This window comes from Schistocerca americana, chromosome 2, assembly GCF_021461395.2.
Source record: "Schistocerca americana isolate TAMUIC-IGC-003095 chromosome 2, iqSchAmer2.1, whole genome shotgun sequence".
Lineage (NCBI taxonomy): Eukaryota > Metazoa > Arthropoda > Insecta > Orthoptera > Acrididae > Schistocerca > Schistocerca americana.
In genome coordinates this window covers 684,848,375-684,871,116 of record NC_060120.1, presented here as the reverse complement: position 1 = coordinate 684,871,116, position 22,742 = coordinate 684,848,375, and the positions used below count along the sequence as shown (strand labels likewise).

Sequence of the window (22,742 nt, the reverse complement as noted above, 5' to 3'; positions counted from 1 at the left end):
GGTATAAGGTTAATATAACATTCTGTCTAAATTTAGAATGACTGAGTTCCTATTTCGTCGTTAGTGACGAATAGAAATTCTTTGACGTAGCAGCACCCTGTTCAGTGTTATGGCGTATTTTTGTAAACAAAGTGTAAATGTGGCGATACAAATAAGAAATAAAATGCTGAAAAGCATTTTTTAACATCTTCATGACGTGGGTAGTTCCCTTACTTTTATGGAAACGTCTATCCCAGCATTCTGTTGACCACGGGAAATCGCTCATACAGCCGCCTGAGTTATGGAGTCAAAAGCAAACTTGCTTTTTCAGTGTAGTTCAGTGGAGGCGTCTGCGAGATTGCGGCTTGTGAGCACTCTTCGGTCCATCAACATCCCTCGAAGGATAATTTCAACCACGTAGCCGTGTCGCGTTAAAGTTACCGTCTTGCACTCTCAGATTCACCATGCTAGGAAATACGGCACGTCTTGGAAACTGGTGAGAGGAGTAGATAAGGTGTGGATTACGCCGACTATTTGTTTCTCTGTCATCTCAACGAACAAAGGTTCCACGATACCGTCCCCATCTCACATCACCACAGTCCACCCTTCTTGCATTCTACTTGTCTCTGACGAAGGTGATGTCGAGCAGAAGTTATATACAAACTTTTTTCCGTCTTTCACGTCATAAAAATGAAGCGTTACAGCATTTGCTCTACACCCTTCTTCCAATTCCCCCCCCCCCCCCAAAAAAAAAAAAAAAAAAAAATTCCATTCCCTGCAGAACCAGTCGACGTTTAGCAGTATTTCACTTTGAGACGCGGACAACGAGGACAGTACCATGTCATCATTGAATACCTTACATAATTTTCATTAGCTTAGTATCGAACTATATACATTTAATCATTATTTTCTTTTTTTAATTCTAGCAAATGTAAATATTTTAAATTTTTTATGACCCGTTGCCGAGTCTCGTCTCCAGAATTGTACTAGCTTAAGAGGTACACACTTTATGAAAAGGATTGCCGTCACATTGAGGAAATAAGCGCGAGCAGATCAATTTGCTAGTTGTCGCTCCGCTGTTAGAGTCATACGTTTCTGAATTGTTTCGATACACTGAGGCGTAGAAGCCAATTGTAGAGGGAATGAAAAATGAGCAGTTCGGATTCAAAATCAATAATGCATACCTTTCGCTCATATTGAACTGAAGAACTCAGAACAACCAGGATATGTTTGTAGAGTTTGTGGAACTTGAAAAGCCTTTCTCTTTGTAAAGTGAACCAAGGTGCTTGGAATCCTGGGTAATTTAGAGAGGCAATATACTGTGTGGTTATAATTAAAGAACAACTACTTGCAGAGGTCCATTGCGGGCTTTAATTATCGAATAGCTGCGAAACTTTGAATATATTCTAATGCGTTTATGCGGAACCGTTTTCGTCGGAGAAAACATGAATTCAAATTTTGGCCACCAGGTGCATAAATGGCGGTGTGAATGCAATAAGGACGTGTAGAACCGTTTCCATATGTAATGGATTATGAACGGGATTTGGCAGAGAAGGCCAAACCACTAAGAAAGACGTAGTGTTGATCTGTTACTAACTGCCGCTTGAGCAGTTTGTTCAACATGAGCTTCGGAGACGTCGACGAGATGCTGCATCCGTAAAACGACGTGATAAAGGGCTGCCCGCAGCAGTTTCAATGAAATCTGAGCAACGAGAACCGGTATATTCGCTTAAGATCAAGCAGAGATCGAACGTGTGCCTGATAAACGCGTACTTTTAGATATCCCCAGACCAAACAGTCACGTGGCTACAGATCAGGTGATCTTGCAGGCCATGCATCTGGGAAAATGTCTGGAGATAACACGTTCGTAAAAGATTGCATTAGGAAGAACTTTAACTGGGGTAGCGACATGGGGTGTTGCACATTTTACATGAAAACAGTGATTTTTCACACGGTTGCGCTCTTCGAAAGCAGGACTCATGTTGTACAAAGGGGTCTCGATAACTTGCAGATATCACAGTACACCTGGGAGGCCCTCTGGACGTATTCGCTTCATAGACTAATGGACCGAGAATAAAGGTGCTCGTGAATCCCCACCACAGAGTCATATAGGGCAAATGTATTGGCTCTTCGTGTACAACAACCGGTTTAACAGTACCCCAAATTCGGCAGTTCTGTGTGTTCACTGCACCCTGTAGTGTAAAATGTGCTTCGTCACTCCGTAGAATATTGCCCGGTCACATATCATGAACTTCGACCCGTACTAGAGACCGAAGAGCAAATTCAGAACGTTACTGCGGATCATGGGATTTCAGCATCGTCCTGATTTTGTACGACTACAAGTGTAAAACAGATCGCAAAACTTTCCATACTGTTGACTATGGTGTGGACAATTCTCGTGACAACTCACAAGCGCTAGTATTACCCGTAACATGTATTGCATTTTCAGTTGTAGCGACAGCAACCTCGTCACTTCACTGCAGACATTCCACGAGGCCTATTCAAGGTAAGGTCCGATCTGTCACAAAATGGAAACCACTGTGAAAATCAGACATGTTTTATTTGCAACAGTTAGCTACACATTCCAGCTACTTCTCTACGTAGTCGCTGCTCCGATTTAGACATATGTGATAGCGTTGTACCAACTTTTCAATACCCTCGTCATAGAAGGAAGCCGCCTCTGCTTCCTCCCAATTCTCTACACTGGCTCGTCGTCTGTGCCAGAACGTTGCCTTCATAGCTAGCGGTTCATATGAACAGAGATGAACCCCAGGGAGAGTAAATTAGAGGCTCTATTGTGAATGATGAAACACTTCCCATCGAAAACGCTGCAGGAGCATCTTCATTGCCTCTTCAAAGTGCGGCCCAGAATTGTCATGCAGAAGGAAACGTATGACAGCTATGCCATGTGGGCTGCGAGGCAGCAGGCGGAATCTCACATCAGGCCCTCATAGTTGGTGGGAGACACTTGTTATAGGCACCTTTACGTTCTCACTGTGCGCTCAGAACTGAAAAGAGCGACGTGACGCAATCGATGGGCATACTAGAGACACTGCCCAACACATCTGTGCAAAGCTTCGTCGGATTTTCGCTGTAGTTTCCATTTCGCACCCCATCAGACCTTACTTTCCGAATATCCCTTGTATAATTAACTCACAGAACTGATTCAGGCCGGCCAGTGTGGCCGAGCGGTTCTAGGCACTTCAGTCTGGAACCACAAGACCGCTACGGTCGCAGGTTCGAATCCTGCCTCGGGCATGGATGTGTGTGATGTCCTTAGGTTAGTTAGGTTTAAGTAGCTCTAAGTTCTAGGGGACTGATGGCCTCAGATGTTAAGTGCCATAGTGCTCAGAGCCATTTGAACCATTTGAACTGATTGAGTGCAACTTCCGTTTACGTGGCTTGGAGAAAGTGATGTCTTAACCGACGTGTGCAATCTTCAGCAGAACAGCTCAAGGTGAGTGAATATCTAATCAGAAAACTTGCTTTCGCACCATAAGCGAATAATGAAGGCTGCTGACTACGAAGATGCCTCCGGCTCGTCGCATTTTGAAGTGGGATGAAAACCAATGAGGAAAAAGTATTCAGCACTCCCTTGGCGACAAAGTTCTATCTTTCTAGCCAAAACCATCAACTTTAAGCGGCAGCTGAACATCGCCCCGCAACCGATCCTACTGTTTGGACAATTTCTGATGACATGTCAGGACATTCCAGATATATTTCGCCCTGCTAGCCGAATAAACACAGATTAGTGAGTGCGTTAATCTAACAGCAGGAAAACAGAGACATTGCAAAAGTATCTTTCCTGGCGCGGCTGTGGAGAAGTCGTCTTGGCTGTTGGGGATGCCAGAGCCAATTTCCGGCGTCTGATTGAAAGAGGCTTTACCCATACTGGGGATGATGGGTTAGTCTTCCCGTAATCTGTCTAACAAGGACACAGCACCAACTTCATCTCATATGGAGAAAAAAGCACACTAGCAAGATAACAGCCACAGCAATTGATCCTGCGCTAAAATTTGGCTCACAAATCTGATAGAACACAGTTATAATCTTCTGAAAGTACAGCTTTTCAACTTCTGAGCGCACCAGTTGTCACTCGTTCGGCCCCACATCAGCCGCATAATGCACGAATGCAAAATACTGTACAGTGAAGAGAGTAAGAGGTTTGTGTATTTCTGACATTGTAACATGGTTTGTTCATGTGTTCATTGTGTCAAAGTACAAGGTTTCTAACCTGTAGCTGGTGCCAGAGATTCCTTAGCTTTGAACATTTTTATTAAATGTATTCGCAATTGCGACTATGGATAGCCATCAACTGTAGAATGGAATGACGACAATGAAAATTTGTGCCCGACCGGGACTCGAATCCGGATTTCCCGCCTGTCGCGAGCGGTCGCCTTACCATTTGGCTATCCGTCCATGACACAGGGCCAGACCGCAATTTCCATGTCTCGTCAACCATGTGTGTACGACCTGTACTCGTACGTCCATTGTGTGTATTCCTGTGCAGGTGACACATTTCACTTGAATGTCGCTTGCCCTGTGTCGACGGATAAAGACGACATTGCAGTGCCTGTACGAATCTCAATGACGACGCTATGTTTCTTTGGACGTGCATGCTTATATGAAGAACGTTTCCAAGTAAAATGTCTCACCTGTACGGGAGTATACTTAATGAATGTACGAGTACAGGTCGTAGACACGTGGTTTACGACATATGCAAGTTTCTGTCTAGCCCTGAGTCGTGAAGGGATAGCCAAATAATAAGGCGACCGCTAGTGGCAGGCGTGAAATCCGGATTCGAGTCCCTGTACGTCAGAAATTTCCATTGTCGTCATTCCATTCTTCATCTAATGGTTGTCCATTTTCGCAATTACGAATACATTTAATGTGTTGATAACGTCTGTAGTTGCCACAGTGCCCGTTCCTTTAGACATGCATGCATGTCCGAAGGAATTTTTCATCGTAATTCGGAATATCATAGACACTGCAATATCGAACATTGTCATTTTCTGATTCACAAATGCAGTGAAAATGAATGAAACGAACGAGTATGTCATTAAAGTTGTAGTGTAGCGCTATTTCATTATTAACATTGCTGCTGCGAGTTATTTCCTTTCTATTTTAAAACTGATGTTAAAGTGATGTACATTTGCAGGAGGTGCGCTATTCATCGTGTCTGGCGTTATTAAATTGTAATTCGAAAATCATTAACTTCATTTCATAACAATTCTTCAGTTGCTTAGATTTTTTCATTTTGATTATCAACAATGTTGTACAAATAATACTGAACATAAATGTACTCATATTACTTACTGTTTTACGCGTAAAACAAGACAACTTCTCGAACAAGATTTGAAAACACGTTGAGCAGATGTATCTACCTTCTCTTCTACCCCTTTCCCCCCCCCCCCCCCCCCGTTTAATTCCCAAGCCTTCAACATCCCCCACGAATAGCAGAGCTGTGATCGTCACTCCATTGTACAGTAATCAGTAATCCACGCTTGGGCATTAGGCAACTGAAAAGTGGCGGAGCTCGTGACAAACGAACGGTGGGCGAAGTTTGAAAGCTGTGCTTTCAGAAAGTGGTAAAAAGTGGTAACTTCATACCTCAAAATTATCGGCCAACTTGACGCACGGGATCAATTTCTGGGGCTGATATTTACCAAGTGTACATTTTTCTCCTTAAAGTATGTGATTGAGTTGTTTATGTTTTCTAATGTGTTCTCGAACGGCAAATGTTCCGCAGCAACTGATGTAAATAAACTTGCAAACAGACAGACAGGAAGTAGACCTTTCCAGAGGCGTGCAATTGCTTTTCCAATAAAGGTAGCGTACAATAATTGGAGTGTGCATTCCTGTCCACGGACATGAAATTCTGCTTAGTCATTTTATGGTATTCTAGAGAATGTTTCAGTTTAGTGAGGATGCTTATGTTCCGTTGGAGAAGGCTTCATATCGGAGCATGGAGCCATTCATTAGCTCGTGTGGTGCGATTCGATAGTAGTGGTGGACTTGATGTTCCCCGATTGAAGCCAAAGAAACACATTTGTTTTCATGGAGCCTATAAGTGTAGTGTACACACCCGTATTACTTACCATCATTCGCGTAAAACAACAGGTTTTCTCGAACAAGATTTCAAAACACGTTGAGCAGATGTATCTACCCTCCCTTTTCGCTTCTCCCCTTTAATTCCCAAGCCTTATTTAAATCAAAAGCAGTCCAGGACTTAATAATGTTTTTTTTTTACTTTTATTTTTACTTCTGGTTACCGGCTTGGGTCTATGAGGGCATCGACAGACCAAGGCTTCAGACGACTGCAGTTAATGACGGGATTAGTCAGTGCTACACAGCGGCTCCTCACGTCATCTGGAGCCTTGGTCTGAAGATGGTCTTAGAGACCGAAACTGGTAACTATAACCAAAAATTTTATTGCGATCTGTTCTGCTTTTTATTGAAATACTAGCTGACAGGCCGGCCGGAGTGACCGAGCGGTTCTAGGCACTACAGTCTGGAGCCGCGCGACCGCTACGGTCGCAGGTTCCAATCCTGCCTCGGGCATGGATGTGTGTGATGTCCTTAGGTTAGTTAGGTTTAAGTAGTTCTAAGTTCTAGGGAACTGATGACCTCAGAAGTTAAGTCCCATAGTGCTCAGAGCCATTTCAACCATTTTTGAACTAGCTGACAAACTTGGCATTGCCCGAGTATTCATTTTCCCAATTTTCTATTAGAAAAGGAAACAAAAAATGAACTGTGTTTACAGCGTCATATCAAAAAAATTCATTTAAATGTATTTGTGAGAACATCATTGTAATTATGAAACAGTCATACAAAGAAATATGCATAATGTGCAAATGTCTAAATACAGCTGCCTCTCTTGTATACAACCGATTTTGTAAGTGTCTTCGGCAATGCCTCTTCGTAGCTCTATAGACAGCTATTGTTTTCAGCTACAGCCGTCTGCACTTCGCAGTTGAAGGTGTCAAAAGCGCTGCCAAATGTCAGCAATTTCCTTAAGTCAGCTCGATTGTAGGACTATCTTAGCAGCAAACAATAAATGTATTAAAACTTCGTGAATGTCGTGACTTTTTTCCACGTATCTCACCATTTATGACGTCATATCTCCTAAACTATGTGTGGTACTAAGATATAATTTTGTATGTGTATTTAGCATCATATATTAATACTGTTTGTGAAATTTATTGCAAAAAATGGTTCAAATGGCTCTGACCACTATGGGACCTAACATCTGAGGTCATTAGTCCCCTAGAACTTAGAACTACTTAGACCTAACTAACAACCTAAGGACATCACACACATCCATGCCCGAGGCAGGATTCGAACCTGCGACCGTAGCGGTCGCGCGGTTCCAGACTGAAGCGCCTAGAACCTCTCTGCCACGCCGGCCAGCTATTGCAAATAGACCTAGTAGCACAGAAGTAAGAAGATTAAACGTCATGCTTGATGAGGCAGTTTTTCAATGTTTATGGAGCAATATATCCTAAACTGTAATAGGCAGGTAGTTCTTACCCCGACAGCAACTGCCGCCTGATAGTAAGGGATGTGTGCACCAAGTTTTGTTCAAATCGGTCCAGTCATTTAGGAGGAGAAGTGGAATGTAGATATATACACACTCACGTACAAACATACATCGATTTTTATAATGTGTATGGATTAAGTACGGTTGCTGTTCTTCCATAATGACATCAAAAATTATTACTTTCCCTTGTTGTCTATGAACTGTTTTCCTGTTTTCTCTTTGCAGAAAGTATTGGCGGAAATTGTTAGAAACCAGATGAAGGCGGTGTTTTGTCTGTTAGCAGTGGTCGAATTTTTAATCTTGCACGATTTAGTTACAGGCCGTTAATTGTTAGTTTGGTAGTAATGGTAAGTTTAACCTTGTCTCGTGGCTCCAAAGGATGCTATTAACCCTTATCAGACTGGTTATAATACGGTATAAATAAAGAGAATTAAGCAGAAGTTGCCAATAAGCGTCGCTCAGCTAGTCTCTCTCGCCAAGTGGGCGTTGGTGCTGACCGGCGAGGCAGATTACGCGCGACGCACGGACGCCCCGAGAACAGGCGGAGGAATGTGCACTACGTGCTTGGATACGCGAGTAATCAGTATTTCAGCGCAACCCCTATCTACGTTCTGTATATATAAAAGGAAATGTCCTAATTGACCCAACGACTATCTGACTGACTAACTCGTCATCATTGGTATTTGGTTTCGCAGTCAGAAATAAAGAAATTCGTCCTTCAGCATTTTTGGAAATTCAACCACTAAGGGGTTTTTTGAAAATAAATCGTTATTAAAGTACTAATAAAGCTACATGTATGAATTATATATGAGGGCGTGGTGTCTGTTCTTTCCGCCATGTCCGAAAGAAGAGACACAACGTGGAATCCACTGTTGTGATACATATTATGTAAACTGAAGGTGGAGGAGAGAGAAAAGAAAGGAAGGGAAAGGGATATGTATGACAGCTGCGGTTTTCGCATGGTGTCTTTTCTTTTGGACATGTCCGAAAGAACAGACACCACGCAGTTCATGTAACTGATACGCCTCAATGGGCTATGAAACCACAACCATCAGTGCAGACGCGGAATCGCGTTCGACCTCCAGCGGAAATCCAAAATTAGCTCGCATGGATGACACGGATGAGGACTGCAGATAAGAGATGGCGCTAGATGGGAATGTCGGTCGGCCAAGGAGCGTTAGAGATAATCGGCGCACTTGCTGTTAATAGTGTGTCTGCGTGGTTCAGTAATTAATTCAACTGGTTCGTAAACAGAAGGTCCTGGGTTCGAGTACCAGTCTGGCACTCGTTTTCGTTCATTGCCGCATAAAGTACCGATGCAGCTGATATTACCAATTCATCTCCTTCTTCCCCCCCCCCCCCTCCCCATGCACCAGCAATTTACGTAATACATGTACGAAAATTGGTATTTGACTTCTTGGCTAGAAATAAAAACAAATACATACTATAGTGTTTTTGGAAATTCAATACCTAACGGAATAAAGCTTTTTATGAAATTATTTCATTATGAAAGCGTTTTTCGGAGTAGGGCTAAATGTAAGAAAATATGAATTTGGTTTCTCGGATATAAATTTAAAAAGAAATGTGTTTCGGTGTTTTTTGAATCCCCTAAGGTAGTAAAATAGGAGATGGAACGTTTTATAGAAATTTTTGAAACTAAACATCTCAGAACGTGTATTCACCTTCTCAGTTAGAAATAAAAACAATAAAAATGTGGCTCTGTGTATTTTTGGAAATTCAACACCTAAGAAGGTGAAACAGAGGATGAAATATTTATGAAAATATTTTGTTGTACTAAAAATTTGTAAAGGTAACCCTATAAAATTGATATTTTAGGTTTAAAGAAATATGTACTACGGGATGAAAGTTTCTCTGGAAATATCACCACAAGAACTCAAAATGCTGGGCTGATAAAGACCTCCGAATCCAGGTACTAGAATCCCTTTTTGGTCAGAAGTACGGTATATTCGGAAAAGACGATGCTTCTATGGCCTTACATAGCGTGAAATGTTAAAGAAAAAAATACTGTGCAAACGATATAGTTCAGTCAGAAGTCTCATTCCGGTGTTGTTTGTTTGTGGGACCTCCCGTAAGAAGAGACATGTCTGCCAGCACGTGTTGGAATCTGACAGCAGAAGGATGGTGGCTCACTGAGAATGCGGATTCTCATCATGTGATACTGTTGGTCACTTTAGTCGGATTCCCACGACTGTTATTCAAATATTGAATCGAGATGTTCAGGAGGGCCACACTTAATGGATTGCAGGATGTCACAAGCTCCACGTGACTAGCGCAAGAGAGGAGAGAGACATAGTTCGCTGGGCCGTTTAGGATGGAACTGGCGCGTCATGTACCTTGAATCAGGAAACAGGTTTGTTTGTAACATAAGAAGTACCCTCACGAGCAGTTCGACTATGTCTGAGGCGCCACAGACAGTTCTCATGGTGTCACTGTCACGGCTTCCCTTGATGCGACAGCAGAGACAATCGCTCTGACAGCATTGCACAAACCTACAACACAGGACAGACCGGCGCCAAGTCATCCTACTAATGGCAATAGTATTATGACAGGCGTATCTGCGTGTGGAGGCTTCGAGGAGAAAGAATGTTGCCATACTGCATTCGTTACATGGGCTCGGCACCTAGCCTGATACTGTCGTGTGTGACAGTATACACAACACTATCACTTCTGATTCGCATAGACGATAATTTGGAAAGTAACCATACATTTCTAACGTTTTAAGGCCTGACCTAACTTCGAAGTTTCTGTCACGTTTTCAACAGGACAGGACAACCTCGATGTTGCCCTTACTGTTCTGACCTATCTCGATACAGAGTGTGTTCAACTGTTTGTAGCACTTATATTCGATATTGACCATATCTACTGTATATCATGTAATTCTTTGTCTACTTAAGATTAATGTGGAATATTTTCCCTATGTTCTTTGATTCAATCTCTATGTAAATGTTTCATCATATTTTCTGTCAATTTATATTACTGTAATTGAAGTATGCACGTGATTTTAAAAACTGTGTTCTGTAGAAATACTGAAACGTTGAAATAGTATTTGTAGGATTGGTTCATGCACAGGGAACGTTGATTTGTGCTTACGTAAAACCTGAAGAGAGGTCCCTCTGCTACGAAGCCCGCATGGCGGGAACAGAGTAGGCTGATTTGACCGTAGAACCACAGGGTGGCTTTGTGTCACTGTCAGTCGCAGGCTAGCATTAAAACTGTTCACATCTCGTCTGTTGAAGATGGCGAGGAAAATCTCGAGCAATAACACCTCAGATGTGGTAGATTACTGGCTAATTATTTATGACATTTATTGATTGGCTCTGAATCACAGAAATCCGTCGCCAAGAAGATAATTTTCAGAGCACTTATCCATAATTAAGGGCCATCAGTATGTTTGCCGCCACTACTTGCATCTCAAGTAAAACTTCAGTACTGCATGGACCTGTTATTTGCTTTGCATGCAACTGATAATCGTTTTTAGTTCAAATTGATGTCGAAAACCTTGACTCACTCCGTAGTCATTTTACCTACACAGGATCCAGCTCCTAGTGATGCAGTCCGCAGCTCGTGGTCGTGCGGTAGCGTTCTCGCTTCCCACGCCCGGGTTCCCGGGTTCGATTCCCGGCGGGGTCAGGGATTTTCTCTGCCTCGTGATGACTGGGTGTTGTGTGATGTCCTTAGGTTAGTTAAGTTTAAGTAATTCTAAGTTCTAGGGGACTGATGACCATAGATGTTAAGTCCCATAGTGCTCAGAGCCATTTGAACCTAGTGATGCAACATATGCGAGTTTCCCATTTTATTGAACTGGAGAATATTTATTGATTTAATACTGCTCATTAACTTTTGTGAAGTAGTAAACTTCTTAAGAGTTCAGTCAGCTTATTTCTGAAATACTCCACGTGAAAATTTTCATAAGTGAGTAGTTAAAAGTTTCGTAAAAGTGTAGATGCAAAGGAAATAACAATTTATTTTACTTAAAAGTCATTCTTACTAAAGTCTATATTCAGTTTTGAAAGTAACTGAATAAAACACTGATGATAATAATTATTTGCAGTGCAATTTAACAGCGAGCATAATGAATACCTGCTGCATAGGTTTGTAAATGTTTATATTCGTGTATTTCTGTTTAAAAGTATTTCCTCAATGTGTTTTGCCAGAAGTGTTTCGTTCTACTCTGAGCTAAATGATAGAATAGTTTCTGGGTCCCCATATTAAATGCTGAGTCAGTATTATAGTCATCGTTACAGTGAAACTGCTTATGAAATGCATTAGTGAATTTAACGGCTTTTGTTTTATTTAAATACTAATTGGCTGCAAGTGTTCAGATCATAACAGATTCAGGGACCCCATGTCTCATATATATTCTACATGGTACAATGATGGATATGCTCTCACAGACAACACGTGGTAATCTGCTCAGTTAATATAACCATAAAAAGATGAATTATATGTCAGTGTTTCTCAATAGTTAAATGGTAAAAGCTTCTCATATCCAAATAAGTTGTGGTCCTTCCTTTTTCAGTTACGCTGTGTAATGAGTATTAGCTTACTGTGTTGAATGCAGAAAGTATATGTTAGTCTAAGACAGTTTGTTCCCAAAACATTTGAAGTTCACATTTGTCTTGCTCATGACAAACTGCGATTTCAATACTTGCTAGATTGTTCTGCTGATTAGTATCCAATTTGCAAAACAAATTTGCGTACCAAGTAAAGCCATACACAACCGAAACTTTTCTTAATGAATCGTGTAAGCACTTGGTACCATATTGCCTAATTAGGATGGCGACCATTTTCCCTTTAATAACAGCTTACTTTACAGCGACAATAATTTCGAGTCGATTCCCGTTATTTGAACTACTGGTTGTGAGGTAACGGGCGAGTTCTGACGCCCTGGAAATATTGTGTGTTCGGAATTGGTGCTCGTCAAAGCCGCGGCCCGGCAGCAGACACGTGGTGGCAGACGTTAGCCGGACGAGAGGGGTAGCCCCAGCGCATGGTCCAGGCGCGTGGCTGGGAATTCAGCTGTGACGAGCACGGTGCTTTGTGTCGATGAAGGAGACACGATGGGAGTGCCAAAGATGGCGGACTTTGTGAAACCTTAATGACAGACATTTCACAGTTCGCGTAGAAATTAATAGTAGCCGGATGAATCATTATACCTCAAAAAGAAACATGTACATTACTATTATTTTTGTGTCGATGAAGGAGACACGATGGGAGTGCCAAAGATGGCGGACTTTGTGAAACCTTAATGACAGACATTTCACAGTTCGCGTAGAAATTAATAGTAGCCGGATGAATCATTATACCTCAAAAAGAAACATGTACATTACTATTATTTGCACGACGATTCTTATGGTGTAATCAGATTTTCAATATACACTCCTGGAAATGTAAAAAAGAACACATTGACACCGGTGTGTCAGACCCACCATACTTGCTCCGGACACTGCGAGAGGGCTGTACAAGCAATGATCACACACACGGCACAGCGGACACACCAGGAACCGCGGTGTTGGCCGTCGAATGGCGCTAGCTGCGCAGCATTTGTGCACCGCCGCCGTCAGTGTCAGCCAGTTTGCCGTGGCATACGGAGCTCCATCGCAGCCTTTAACACTGGTCGCATGCCGCGACAGCGTGGACATGAACCATATGTGCAGTTGACGGACTTTGAGCGAGGGCGTATAGTGGGCATGCGGGAGGCCGGGTGGACGTACCACCGAATTGCTCAACACGTGGGGCGTGAGGTCTCCACAGTACATCGATGTTGTCGCCAGTGGTCGGCGGAAGGTGCACGTGCCCGTCGACCTGGGACCGGACCGCAGCGACGCACGGATGCACGCCAAGACCGTAGGATCCTACGCAGTGCCGTAGGGGACCGCACCGCCACTTCCCAGCAAATTAGGGACACTGTTGCTCCTGGGGTATCGGCGAGGACCATTCGCAACCGTCTCCATGAAGCTGGGCTACGGTCCCGCACACCGTTAGGCCGTCTTCCGCTCACGCCCCAACATCGTGCAGCTCGCCTCCAGTGGTGTCGCGACAGGCGTGAATGGAGGGACGAATGGAGACGTGTCGTCTTCAGCGATGAGAGTCGCTTCTGCCTTGGTGCCAATGATGGTCGTATGCGTGTTTGGCGCCGTGCAGGTGAGCGCCACAATCAGGACTGCATACGACCGAGGCACACAGGGCCAACACCCGGCATCATGGTGTGGGGAGCGATCTCCTACACTGGCCGTACACCACACTGAATAGTGCACGGTACATCCAAACCGTCATCGAACCCATCGTTCTACCATTCCTAGACCGGCAAGGGAACTTGCTGTTCCAACAGGACAATGCACGTCCGCATGTATCCCGTGCCACCCAACGTGCTCTAGAAGGTGTAAGTCAACTACCCTGGCCAGCAAGATCTCCGGATCTGTCCCCCATTGAGCATGTTTGGGACTGGATGAAGCGTCGTCTCACGCGGTCTTCACGTCCAGCACGAACGCTGGTCCAACTGAGGCGCCAGGTGGAAATGGCATGGCAAGCCGTTCCACAGGACTACATCCAGCATCTCTACGATCGTCTCCATGGGAGAATAGCAGCCTGCATTGCTGCGAAAGGTGGATATACACTGTACTAGTGCCGACATTTTGCATGCTCTGTTGCCTGTGTCTATGTGCCTGTGGTTCTGTCAGTGTGATCATGTGATGTATCTGACCCCAGGAATGTGTCAATAAAGTTTCCCCTTCCTGGGACAATGAATTCACGGTGTTCTTATTTCAATTTCCAAGAGTGTATTTACTAGTTTAAAGTTTAGTACCTGACGGTAAATTATACAAGTAACACCCAGCAACGAATTTACGAAATATAAACGCTTCATCCGATTTTGTCTATCGCCATGTCTTTAGAAAGCTGTTCGTGTAAACCTAAATTGGTGTGAATTACAGGCATGTAATTTGAATAGTACATGAGTTATTGGAGGTCAAAGTGGCCGATTACTATCGATCGCGTCAAGCCATAAGTACTCCACAGTTACACGAAAAAACGGTAGCAGCATGCTTATATTTATTCATCTATGTTTTTGTTTGTATCCAATATAAGCTATTCATGAAGAAATTGTAGATTTTAAGAAGGCATATGACTGTCTCCACAGACCTTCAGTATTAAAAATTTTAAGAAATCTAGGACTCCATCCAAAACTAATTAAAATAATACAACTCACTCTAACCAACACCAAATCAAAAGTGAAGTTTAGAGGAGATATTTCGGAACCATTCTCATAAAAACAGGCTTAAGACAAGGTGACTGCCTATCACCATTACTGTTCAACTGTGCACTGGAATACATAGTGAGAGAATGGTAGAAGCACAATCCAAAGATGATAAGAATTGGAAGTGCAAAACATGATCTTAGCTTAAACTGCTTGGGATTCGCTGATGATCTTGCTCTCCTAGCCAACACCGTTCAAGAAGCCAGGCAACAAGTGAAATCACTACAAGAAATAGCAGAGAAAAAACGGAGATTATGCTAACTGATCCACCACTTGCAAACAAAATTACCATAGGAGAACAGGAAATCAAAATTGTTGATAAATTTAAATATTTAGGCGAAATAATAACATACAATCTAAATGAGAAGCCATCATGGCAGAATAGAATAAAAAAACTGGACTACGCAAATTACATTACCAAAACCACATACAACAAAAAAAGCCTATCTATAGATGCAAAATTAAAACACTATAAAACAGTTACACAACCAGAAATAACGTATGCAGCTGAAACTATCTTCAAAACAACTAATACAGCAGAAATTGACAGAATACTAAAAATAGAAAGAATAATAATTAGGTCATGTATAAAATAAATGGACATTGGAGAATAGCATCGAATGAAACAGTATATAAGAAAATAGAACCAGTCATGAGCACGATCAGGATCTTCAAAACAACTAATACAGCAGAAATTTACAGAACACTAAAAATAGAAAGAAGAATAATTAGGACATGTATAAATAAACAGTATAAAATAAATGGACATTGGAGAATAACATCAAATGAAACAGTATATAAGAAAACAGAACCAGTCATGAGCACGATCAGGAAGAAACGCATCTCATTCTTTGGACATCTAATGAGAACTCCAGAAAACAGAACTAGTAACAAAAATAATACAAAAATTGTGGAATAGCAAGAGCGACATTAAATGGATCACAGAAATTAAGGAAGATATAAAAGAACACCAAATTACAGTAGATGACCAAAAAACAAGACAGAGAAAACCACAATACTGCACGACCCGCAAACCAGACTACAAATGAAAATCAATAAATGGAGTACAGGAACAGTGGTCTCAGATGAAGAAAGAAAGAAAATATCTGAACGAATGAAGAAATATTGGGCAGACAGAAGAGCAAAACACCTTTCATATAAGAATAGACTCTAATAATTATATTACCTGAATATCATATTAAGCTATTGTTGAGCCAAATTGTATCTCTGTGTAACAACTTGTTTACAGCATTGTATTTTTGACTATAGTGGTCCAATGAAGGCCATAAAATAAATAAATAAATAATAATAATAAACAAAAAACATTAAGAAATTGGTTAAATATTTACTGCGTGTTGGAAAGCACAGGCACATAGGCACCTGGCCTACCTTTTGCTTCTTTTCTTCTGATATATATTTATTTAATTGTTTATGTATTTAATAATGTGTGTTAGAGCGTATTTATGGTCCAGCCGTAGGAATATTTATTTAATTTCAAGTATTTCAATGTAAATCCAGTATTTAGTATGTGCTTAATGTGTGTGTGGGTGCGTTCGCTTGAAGACATGGCGCGAGCGCTCTAGCCAGGCACAACCCTCGTGAATGGGGAGACTGGATGGGAGCATCGTTTCCGGAGAGGACACGGGGCAGTCCTGGCAGTGCGGCAGTGCTGGAGAGTGCGGCACTGGACACGGGAGTGAGTGCTGAACGCAAAAAGTACAGCGTGACGGACGCACAGTCGCGGCAAAGACTTGGACAGTGGAGCAGTTTGCGCGTGATCGCGAGAGATAGAAATATTTCGGAGTGCCGACCTGTGCTCTTGTTGATTTCCGTGGCTTCTGCAGCGAAGACGTAGTGTGCGTTTAGAAGTGAATACGTCGCGAGCTATGTTCTTGTTCATAACTAATTACGTGCACTAGGAATCTATTGTTTCCCTGTTATTCAACTTATATTTTATTTAATTGCTGGACCATCGACACCAATAAGTGTTTTGCAGAAATATACCGCAATTTCAGAAGTACTTCTACTCCCGTACTCATCATTCAAAGTCGTTAAGTTAGTACCTGCAGATTTTATTTAATTTCAATCTTTCATTTGTAAATTTCTGTATTAACTCGCAATTGCCGAGTGATAGGAACCTTCGACCATTCGATTCATGTGTGTATTCATATTGTATACTGTAGACTCAGCAGTATTTGGCCCGTAATGCGGCAACTTCGGATCCCAGCCCCTAGGCAACGAAACCAGCCAAAACGTTTCATACTGCAACGTTGAGTCTGAGGGGGCGTAGTTATTATGAAAGCCCGCATGGTGCCTATAAAAAAATTATTTTTCGAGTAACGAAAAATAGTCGGATATCTCAATCATTAATACAAGGCCACGGTCATTTTAAATTCCTTTCATAGGAGTCACGTTATCGGCAAACTGATCATGGAGTAGTAACCAGTAGTGTTACATGTTGTCCTGGCAAGCACGTTCTCCAGACCGCCCATCCACTGGAAACATTTGGTCATGGGTTGCCGAGGGAGTGGACGCCAGCACTCGCCAGCCACTACGGTTGATGAGCCTTGGCGTAGGATCGAATCAGCTGTCAGTGCTGTCATCTGATCACAGTTCAATTGGAAGCCTAGTCAGACTAAATCCGTTGTCGGTACCAGAGGTGACTACTCTGCCTTCTGAATTTGGCATCCTGCACACCCCCCAAATGAGCTGAAATTTTAATCGTTTATTGTTGCTATTAAACTGTAAACGTTCAGTAAGTCAGATTTAGTTGTTATCCTTTCTAGCGAGGCAATTTTAATTGCTAGCAATGTAGATTGACTTAAACCCGCCAGGTTATCCGAGAGCGCTAATGCGCTGCTTCCTGGACTCGGGTAGGCGCGCCAGACCCGGATCGAATCCGCCCGGTGGATTAAAGACGGAGGCCGGAGTGCCGGCCAGCCTGGATGTGGTTTTTAGGCGGTTTTCAACATCCCTCTAGATTAATACCGGGCTGGTCCCCACGTCAAGCCTCAGTTACACGGCTCGCGGACATCTGAACACATTCGCCCTATTCCGTGGCTTACACTAGAAGCAGACAGTCGGGGTACACTACTTCCGTCCCAGGGGATACTGGGTGGCGGCAGAAAGGGCATCCGGCCACCCCTTAAATCAACCTTGCCAAATCCGATTAACTATGCTGACCCTGCGTCACTGCGGGAAACAAGCAAAAAAAAAAAAAAGTGTAGATTGAATTACAGAGTCTAACAAAGCGTCAGAGGGATGAAATATGAAGAGGGAATGGGAAGTGCGAGGCAGGCAGTAGGCTACCTGAAGTAGGAGCTGCAGGCGGAGAGCAGGTTGCGGTGCACGTAGAAAGCGCCCCCGTCGTCGAGGCGGATGACGGCGTCGCACAGCTGTCGGTTCTGGCACAGGTCGAACAGCATCTGCATCGCCTGCACGCTCATCGAGCGGCCCTCCTCCGTGTCCAGCAGCCGGCCGCCCACCTCTTCCGTCTGGCACTCCTGGACAGCCTGCTCTCTATACTCTCCGCTCTTACTCAGCTGTTATAAGTTGAAAGATCTCTGTTGGATTCCTTTCATGTTAATTTTTTAAAACTGTTGTCATTTACGGCATACATTCCACTTGTAAATTTACTGTGGTGTTTCTGACTATCTGGTAGGAGACTGAGCAGTGGAACGTGTTACTTTTACACATAATCAAGAACGACCTGTCACACTACTACACTTTAAAGCACAGTTTATATATAATTCATGTCACACAGTCTCATACGGAACCTACATCCGCTTTCTTTTATATACTGTATATGATAAGATACTGTCATCCCCCTTCCCTTCTGTGTGAAAGGATGAATTAGCAAATGTATTTCTAGTTGCATGCTTGATGGTAGCAGACAAGCCTGTCTGCTAGAGAACAGTAGGACCAACGTCGGAACAGGTAGCGACGCTTTCTAAAAGCAAAGAGGTTTCTATTCTTGGTATGGTCCTGTCCGTCCCTTGTCATGCTGGTATAGGAAGCTGCCTCTCTGGTCACTTCCGTTTTGTATCTGGAAGCACCCTTGGTAGGGGCCCAGGGCAGTCTATCCGCGGCGAGCGTCTGAGGTGGTAAGATCTCCGGTTAAGCACGTCTCTGCTAAGTCTGTAGGACGATGGATTTCTTAAGTTCAGCCTAACTGAAAATTTAATTACCTTTATTTCAGGTTTAGATAAAAAATATCTAATGTTATCTTAAATTGCAACGCAGTCTAATTCGAGTGTGAAGTTCAGAATATCTTCCAGTAGTTGCTCTATCACTACTTTGTGAGTAAAGTGGAACCATGTCTGGATGATCCGTAACTCTAACTAAGATCATCAATCTTAAATGCGAATGTGCGTGAGATTATAACGTCTCGTCTTGACAATATTTTTCAATATAGCAACTTTTCTTTATGTTCAACCCACGTGGGGTGTACTTTCTGAGACCAGTACCACGTGCTTATACAATTGTTTGACCCACCAGGTTAATAGTAAGACGATAGTAACCAGTTCGAGGTTTTTCTTTTGTAAATTGCGTTTCGATGTAATTTATTTTAATTATCAAAATTATTGTGGAGTTACACTCTTTGTGTAAACCAAGTTGACCACGTGAAGCATGTGGTGTAAGCATCAAAGTAGCCCTCAGCTATTCTTTTCGGGAAGATTTCACAGAGAGCTAGTATGAATTTAGTATACCAGTGTGTGGTAATTTCATGACGGACAGGATTGTGCTACGAACGTAACTTCTTTGGGTGAAAATTGAATCGGTTGGTTGTGGTTAATTTTGCTCTTGCATATGTTTCAACGTTCTTTGTGTGTTATTTTATGAATGCAGTGTTGTATGCAGTCTCCCAATCTTGGCTCCATATTTGATGTGTTCCGTAAGATTACAAACTCACATTTTCACAATCCTAAATAAGGCACCAGTTTAGTTATGAATCAAGTTTAATATGCTGAAATTTTAACCGAACAATGATCAATGGTAAAATAAATGTCCAACTTTAAACTGATTTATTTATTTTTATTTAAATTCTCTTTATATATACATATATCACCGGTTGTCGTAAGATGACTATCAAAAGATTATAATTAATGTTAGTCTGGTTGGGAATTTGGTAAGCCAGACTTGATACCCGGTGAAACAGTTGCTCAGTAATGCAAGGTTAACTTCACCACATAGCTCACAGCTTTTAACCCGCTTTTATTGTCTTGAATATCAGCACTGCTTTCAGAACAAATTAATGCATCAACATTACAAAGTGTCTTGTTAATTATAACCTTACCGGACAATGTATTAGTCACCCCCATGGGAGAACACACGGGATGCTTAAAGCACTTCGGGTGGTGTAGAACTATAGTTTATTGACAGCATTCCGAACGAATTCTCAGGGGAGTGTGGGAAGCGGAGTTAGTGAGTTCCGCCTACCGACTCCCAGTACACTGACTGCCGACGGAGTAGCAGGTGCAAGAGGAACATACTGCGCTTTCGTCATGCATTGTTGGCACTGCATATATGCTTACTGATTTGGCATGACGCGACACGACAATCGCTTTGTAACGGCTGCAGTAGACAGGGGTACGGTCGAATTCAATCGTCTTCTACCGATGCAGGGCTACCGAGACCTGGTTCAGGACGTCGTGAACAAATGATGGTAGACATTGAGGTGACAAAACTCATGGGATAGCGAAATGCATACACACAGGTGGCGGTAGTATAGCACATACAAAGTATAACAAAGCAGTACATTGGCGTAGCTGCCATTTATATTCAGGTGATTCATTTGAAAAGGTGTCCGACATGATTAGGGCCTAAGACAGAAATTAACAGACTTTGAATGCGGAATGGTAGTTGGAGCAGGGGACACCCAGTTTCGGAAATCGTTACGGCATTTAATATTCCGACACCCGCAGTGTCAAGAGTGTGCAAAGTATACCAGATTGCAGGCATTACCGCTCACTACGAACAACACAGTGGCCGACGGCCTTCGCTCAACCACCGAGAGCAGCGGCGTTTGCATAGAATTGTCAGACCTAATGACGTGCAATACTGCGTGAAATAACCGCAGAAATCAATGTGGGACGTTCTAAGAACGTATCCCGTACGATAGTCCGGCGAAATCTAGCGTTAATGGGCACTGGCGGCAGATAACCGACGCGAATGCCTTTGCTACCAACACAAAATCGGCTGCAGCGCCTGACCTGGGCTCGTGACCATATCTGATGGACCCCAAATGACTCGAAAACCGTGGTCTGGTCAGATGAGTCTCGATTTCAATTAGTAAAATTGATGGTAGGGTTCGAGTGTGGCGCAGATCCCATGAAGCCATGGACGCAAGTTGTCAGCAAGGTACTGTGCAAGCTGGTGATGACTCCATAATGGTGTCGGCGGTGTTAATATGGAGTGGACCGGATTCTCTGGCCTAGTCGAACTGATCACTGACTAAACATGGATATCCACAATGAGATTTTCACTCTGCAGCAGAGTGTGCGCTGATATGAAACTTCCTGGCAGATTAAAACTGTGTGCCCGACCGAGACTCGAACTCGGGACCTTTGCCTTTCGCGGGCAAGTGCTCTACCAACTGAGCTACCGAAGCACGACTCACGCCCGCTACTCACAGATTTACTTCTGCCAGTACCTCGTCTCCTACCTTCCAAACTTTACAGAAGCTCTTCTGCAAACCTTGCAGAACTAGCACTCCTGAAAGAAAGGATATTGCGGAGACATGGTTTAGCCACTGCCTGGGGGATGTTTCCAGAATGAGATTTTCACTCTGCAGCGGAGTGTGCGCTGATATGAAACTTCCTGGCAGATTATAACTGTGTGCCCGACCGAGACTCGAACTCGGGACCTTTGCCTTTCGCGGGCAAGTGCTCTACCAACTGAGCTACCGAAGCACGATTCACGCCCGCTACTCACAGCTTTACTTCTGCCAGTACCTCGTCTCCTACCTTCCAAACTTTACAGAAGCTCTTCTGCGAACCTTGCAGAACTAGCACTCCTGAAAGAAAGGATATTGCGGAGACATGGCTTAGCCACAGCCTGGGGGATGTTTCCAGAATGAGATTTTCACTCTGCAGCGGAGTGTGCGCTGATATGAAACTTCCTGGCAGATTAAAACTGTGTGCCCGACCGAGACTCGAACTCGGGACCTTAGCCTTTCGCGGGCAAGTGCTCTACCAGCTAGTTCTGCAAGGTTCGCAGAAGAGCTTCTGTAAAGTTTGGAAGGTAGGAGACGAGGTACTGGCAGAAGTAAAGCTGTGAGTGGCGGGCGTGAGTCATGCTTCGGTAGCTCAGTTGGTAGAGCACTTGCCCGCGAAAGGCAAAGGTCCCGAGTTCGAGTCTCGGTCGGGCACACAGTTTTAATCTGCCAGGAAGTTTCATAAACATGGATATGTTCGGCTGCTTGGAGACTATTTGCATCAGGGATTTTATGTTCGCTAACAATGACGGAGTTTTATGGATGGGAATGAGCCATGTCACCGGGCACAATTGTTCGTGACTAGTTTTAAGAACATTCTGGACAATTCGAGCGAATGATTTGGCCACCCGGATCGATCGACATGACTCCCATCGAACATTTGCGGCACATAATCGAGAGGTAAGCTTGTGCACACAATCCTCCACAGGCACCACTTTTACAATTATGGAAGGCTATAGAGGCAGTATGGCTGAATATTTCAGCAGGGGACTTCCAGCAACTTCTTGAGTACATGCCACGTCGAGTTGCTGCACAACGACGGGGAAAAGGAGGTCAGACACGGTATTAGGATGGGTCCCATGACTTTCGTCATTTTAGTGTAAGCTGATCATGTGAGCTTCTTCACATGATCTAACTCTTCGCAGTAAAGTGATCTGCCAATCGGTTGTATGGAAACAGCGCAGTAAAATGGGTCGACACTGAAAAATGACACAGTGACAGGAAGCAGCTAT

General features: G+C 43.2%; 1 protein-coding gene across 1 annotated transcript in view; it reads right to left on the bottom strand.

Moving 5' to 3' along the window:
* LOC124594336 (kelch-like protein 10) overlaps window positions 1-22,742 on the bottom strand; it is a 159,976-nt gene that overhangs the window by 124,492 nt on the left and 12,742 nt on the right. Inside the window, exon 2 of the mRNA XM_047132705.1 lies at window positions 18,105-18,337. Within this exon, the coding sequence (XP_046988661.1) occupies window positions 18,105-18,337 (233 nt within the window). The remainder of the gene's footprint in view (window positions 1-18,104; window positions 18,338-22,742) is intronic.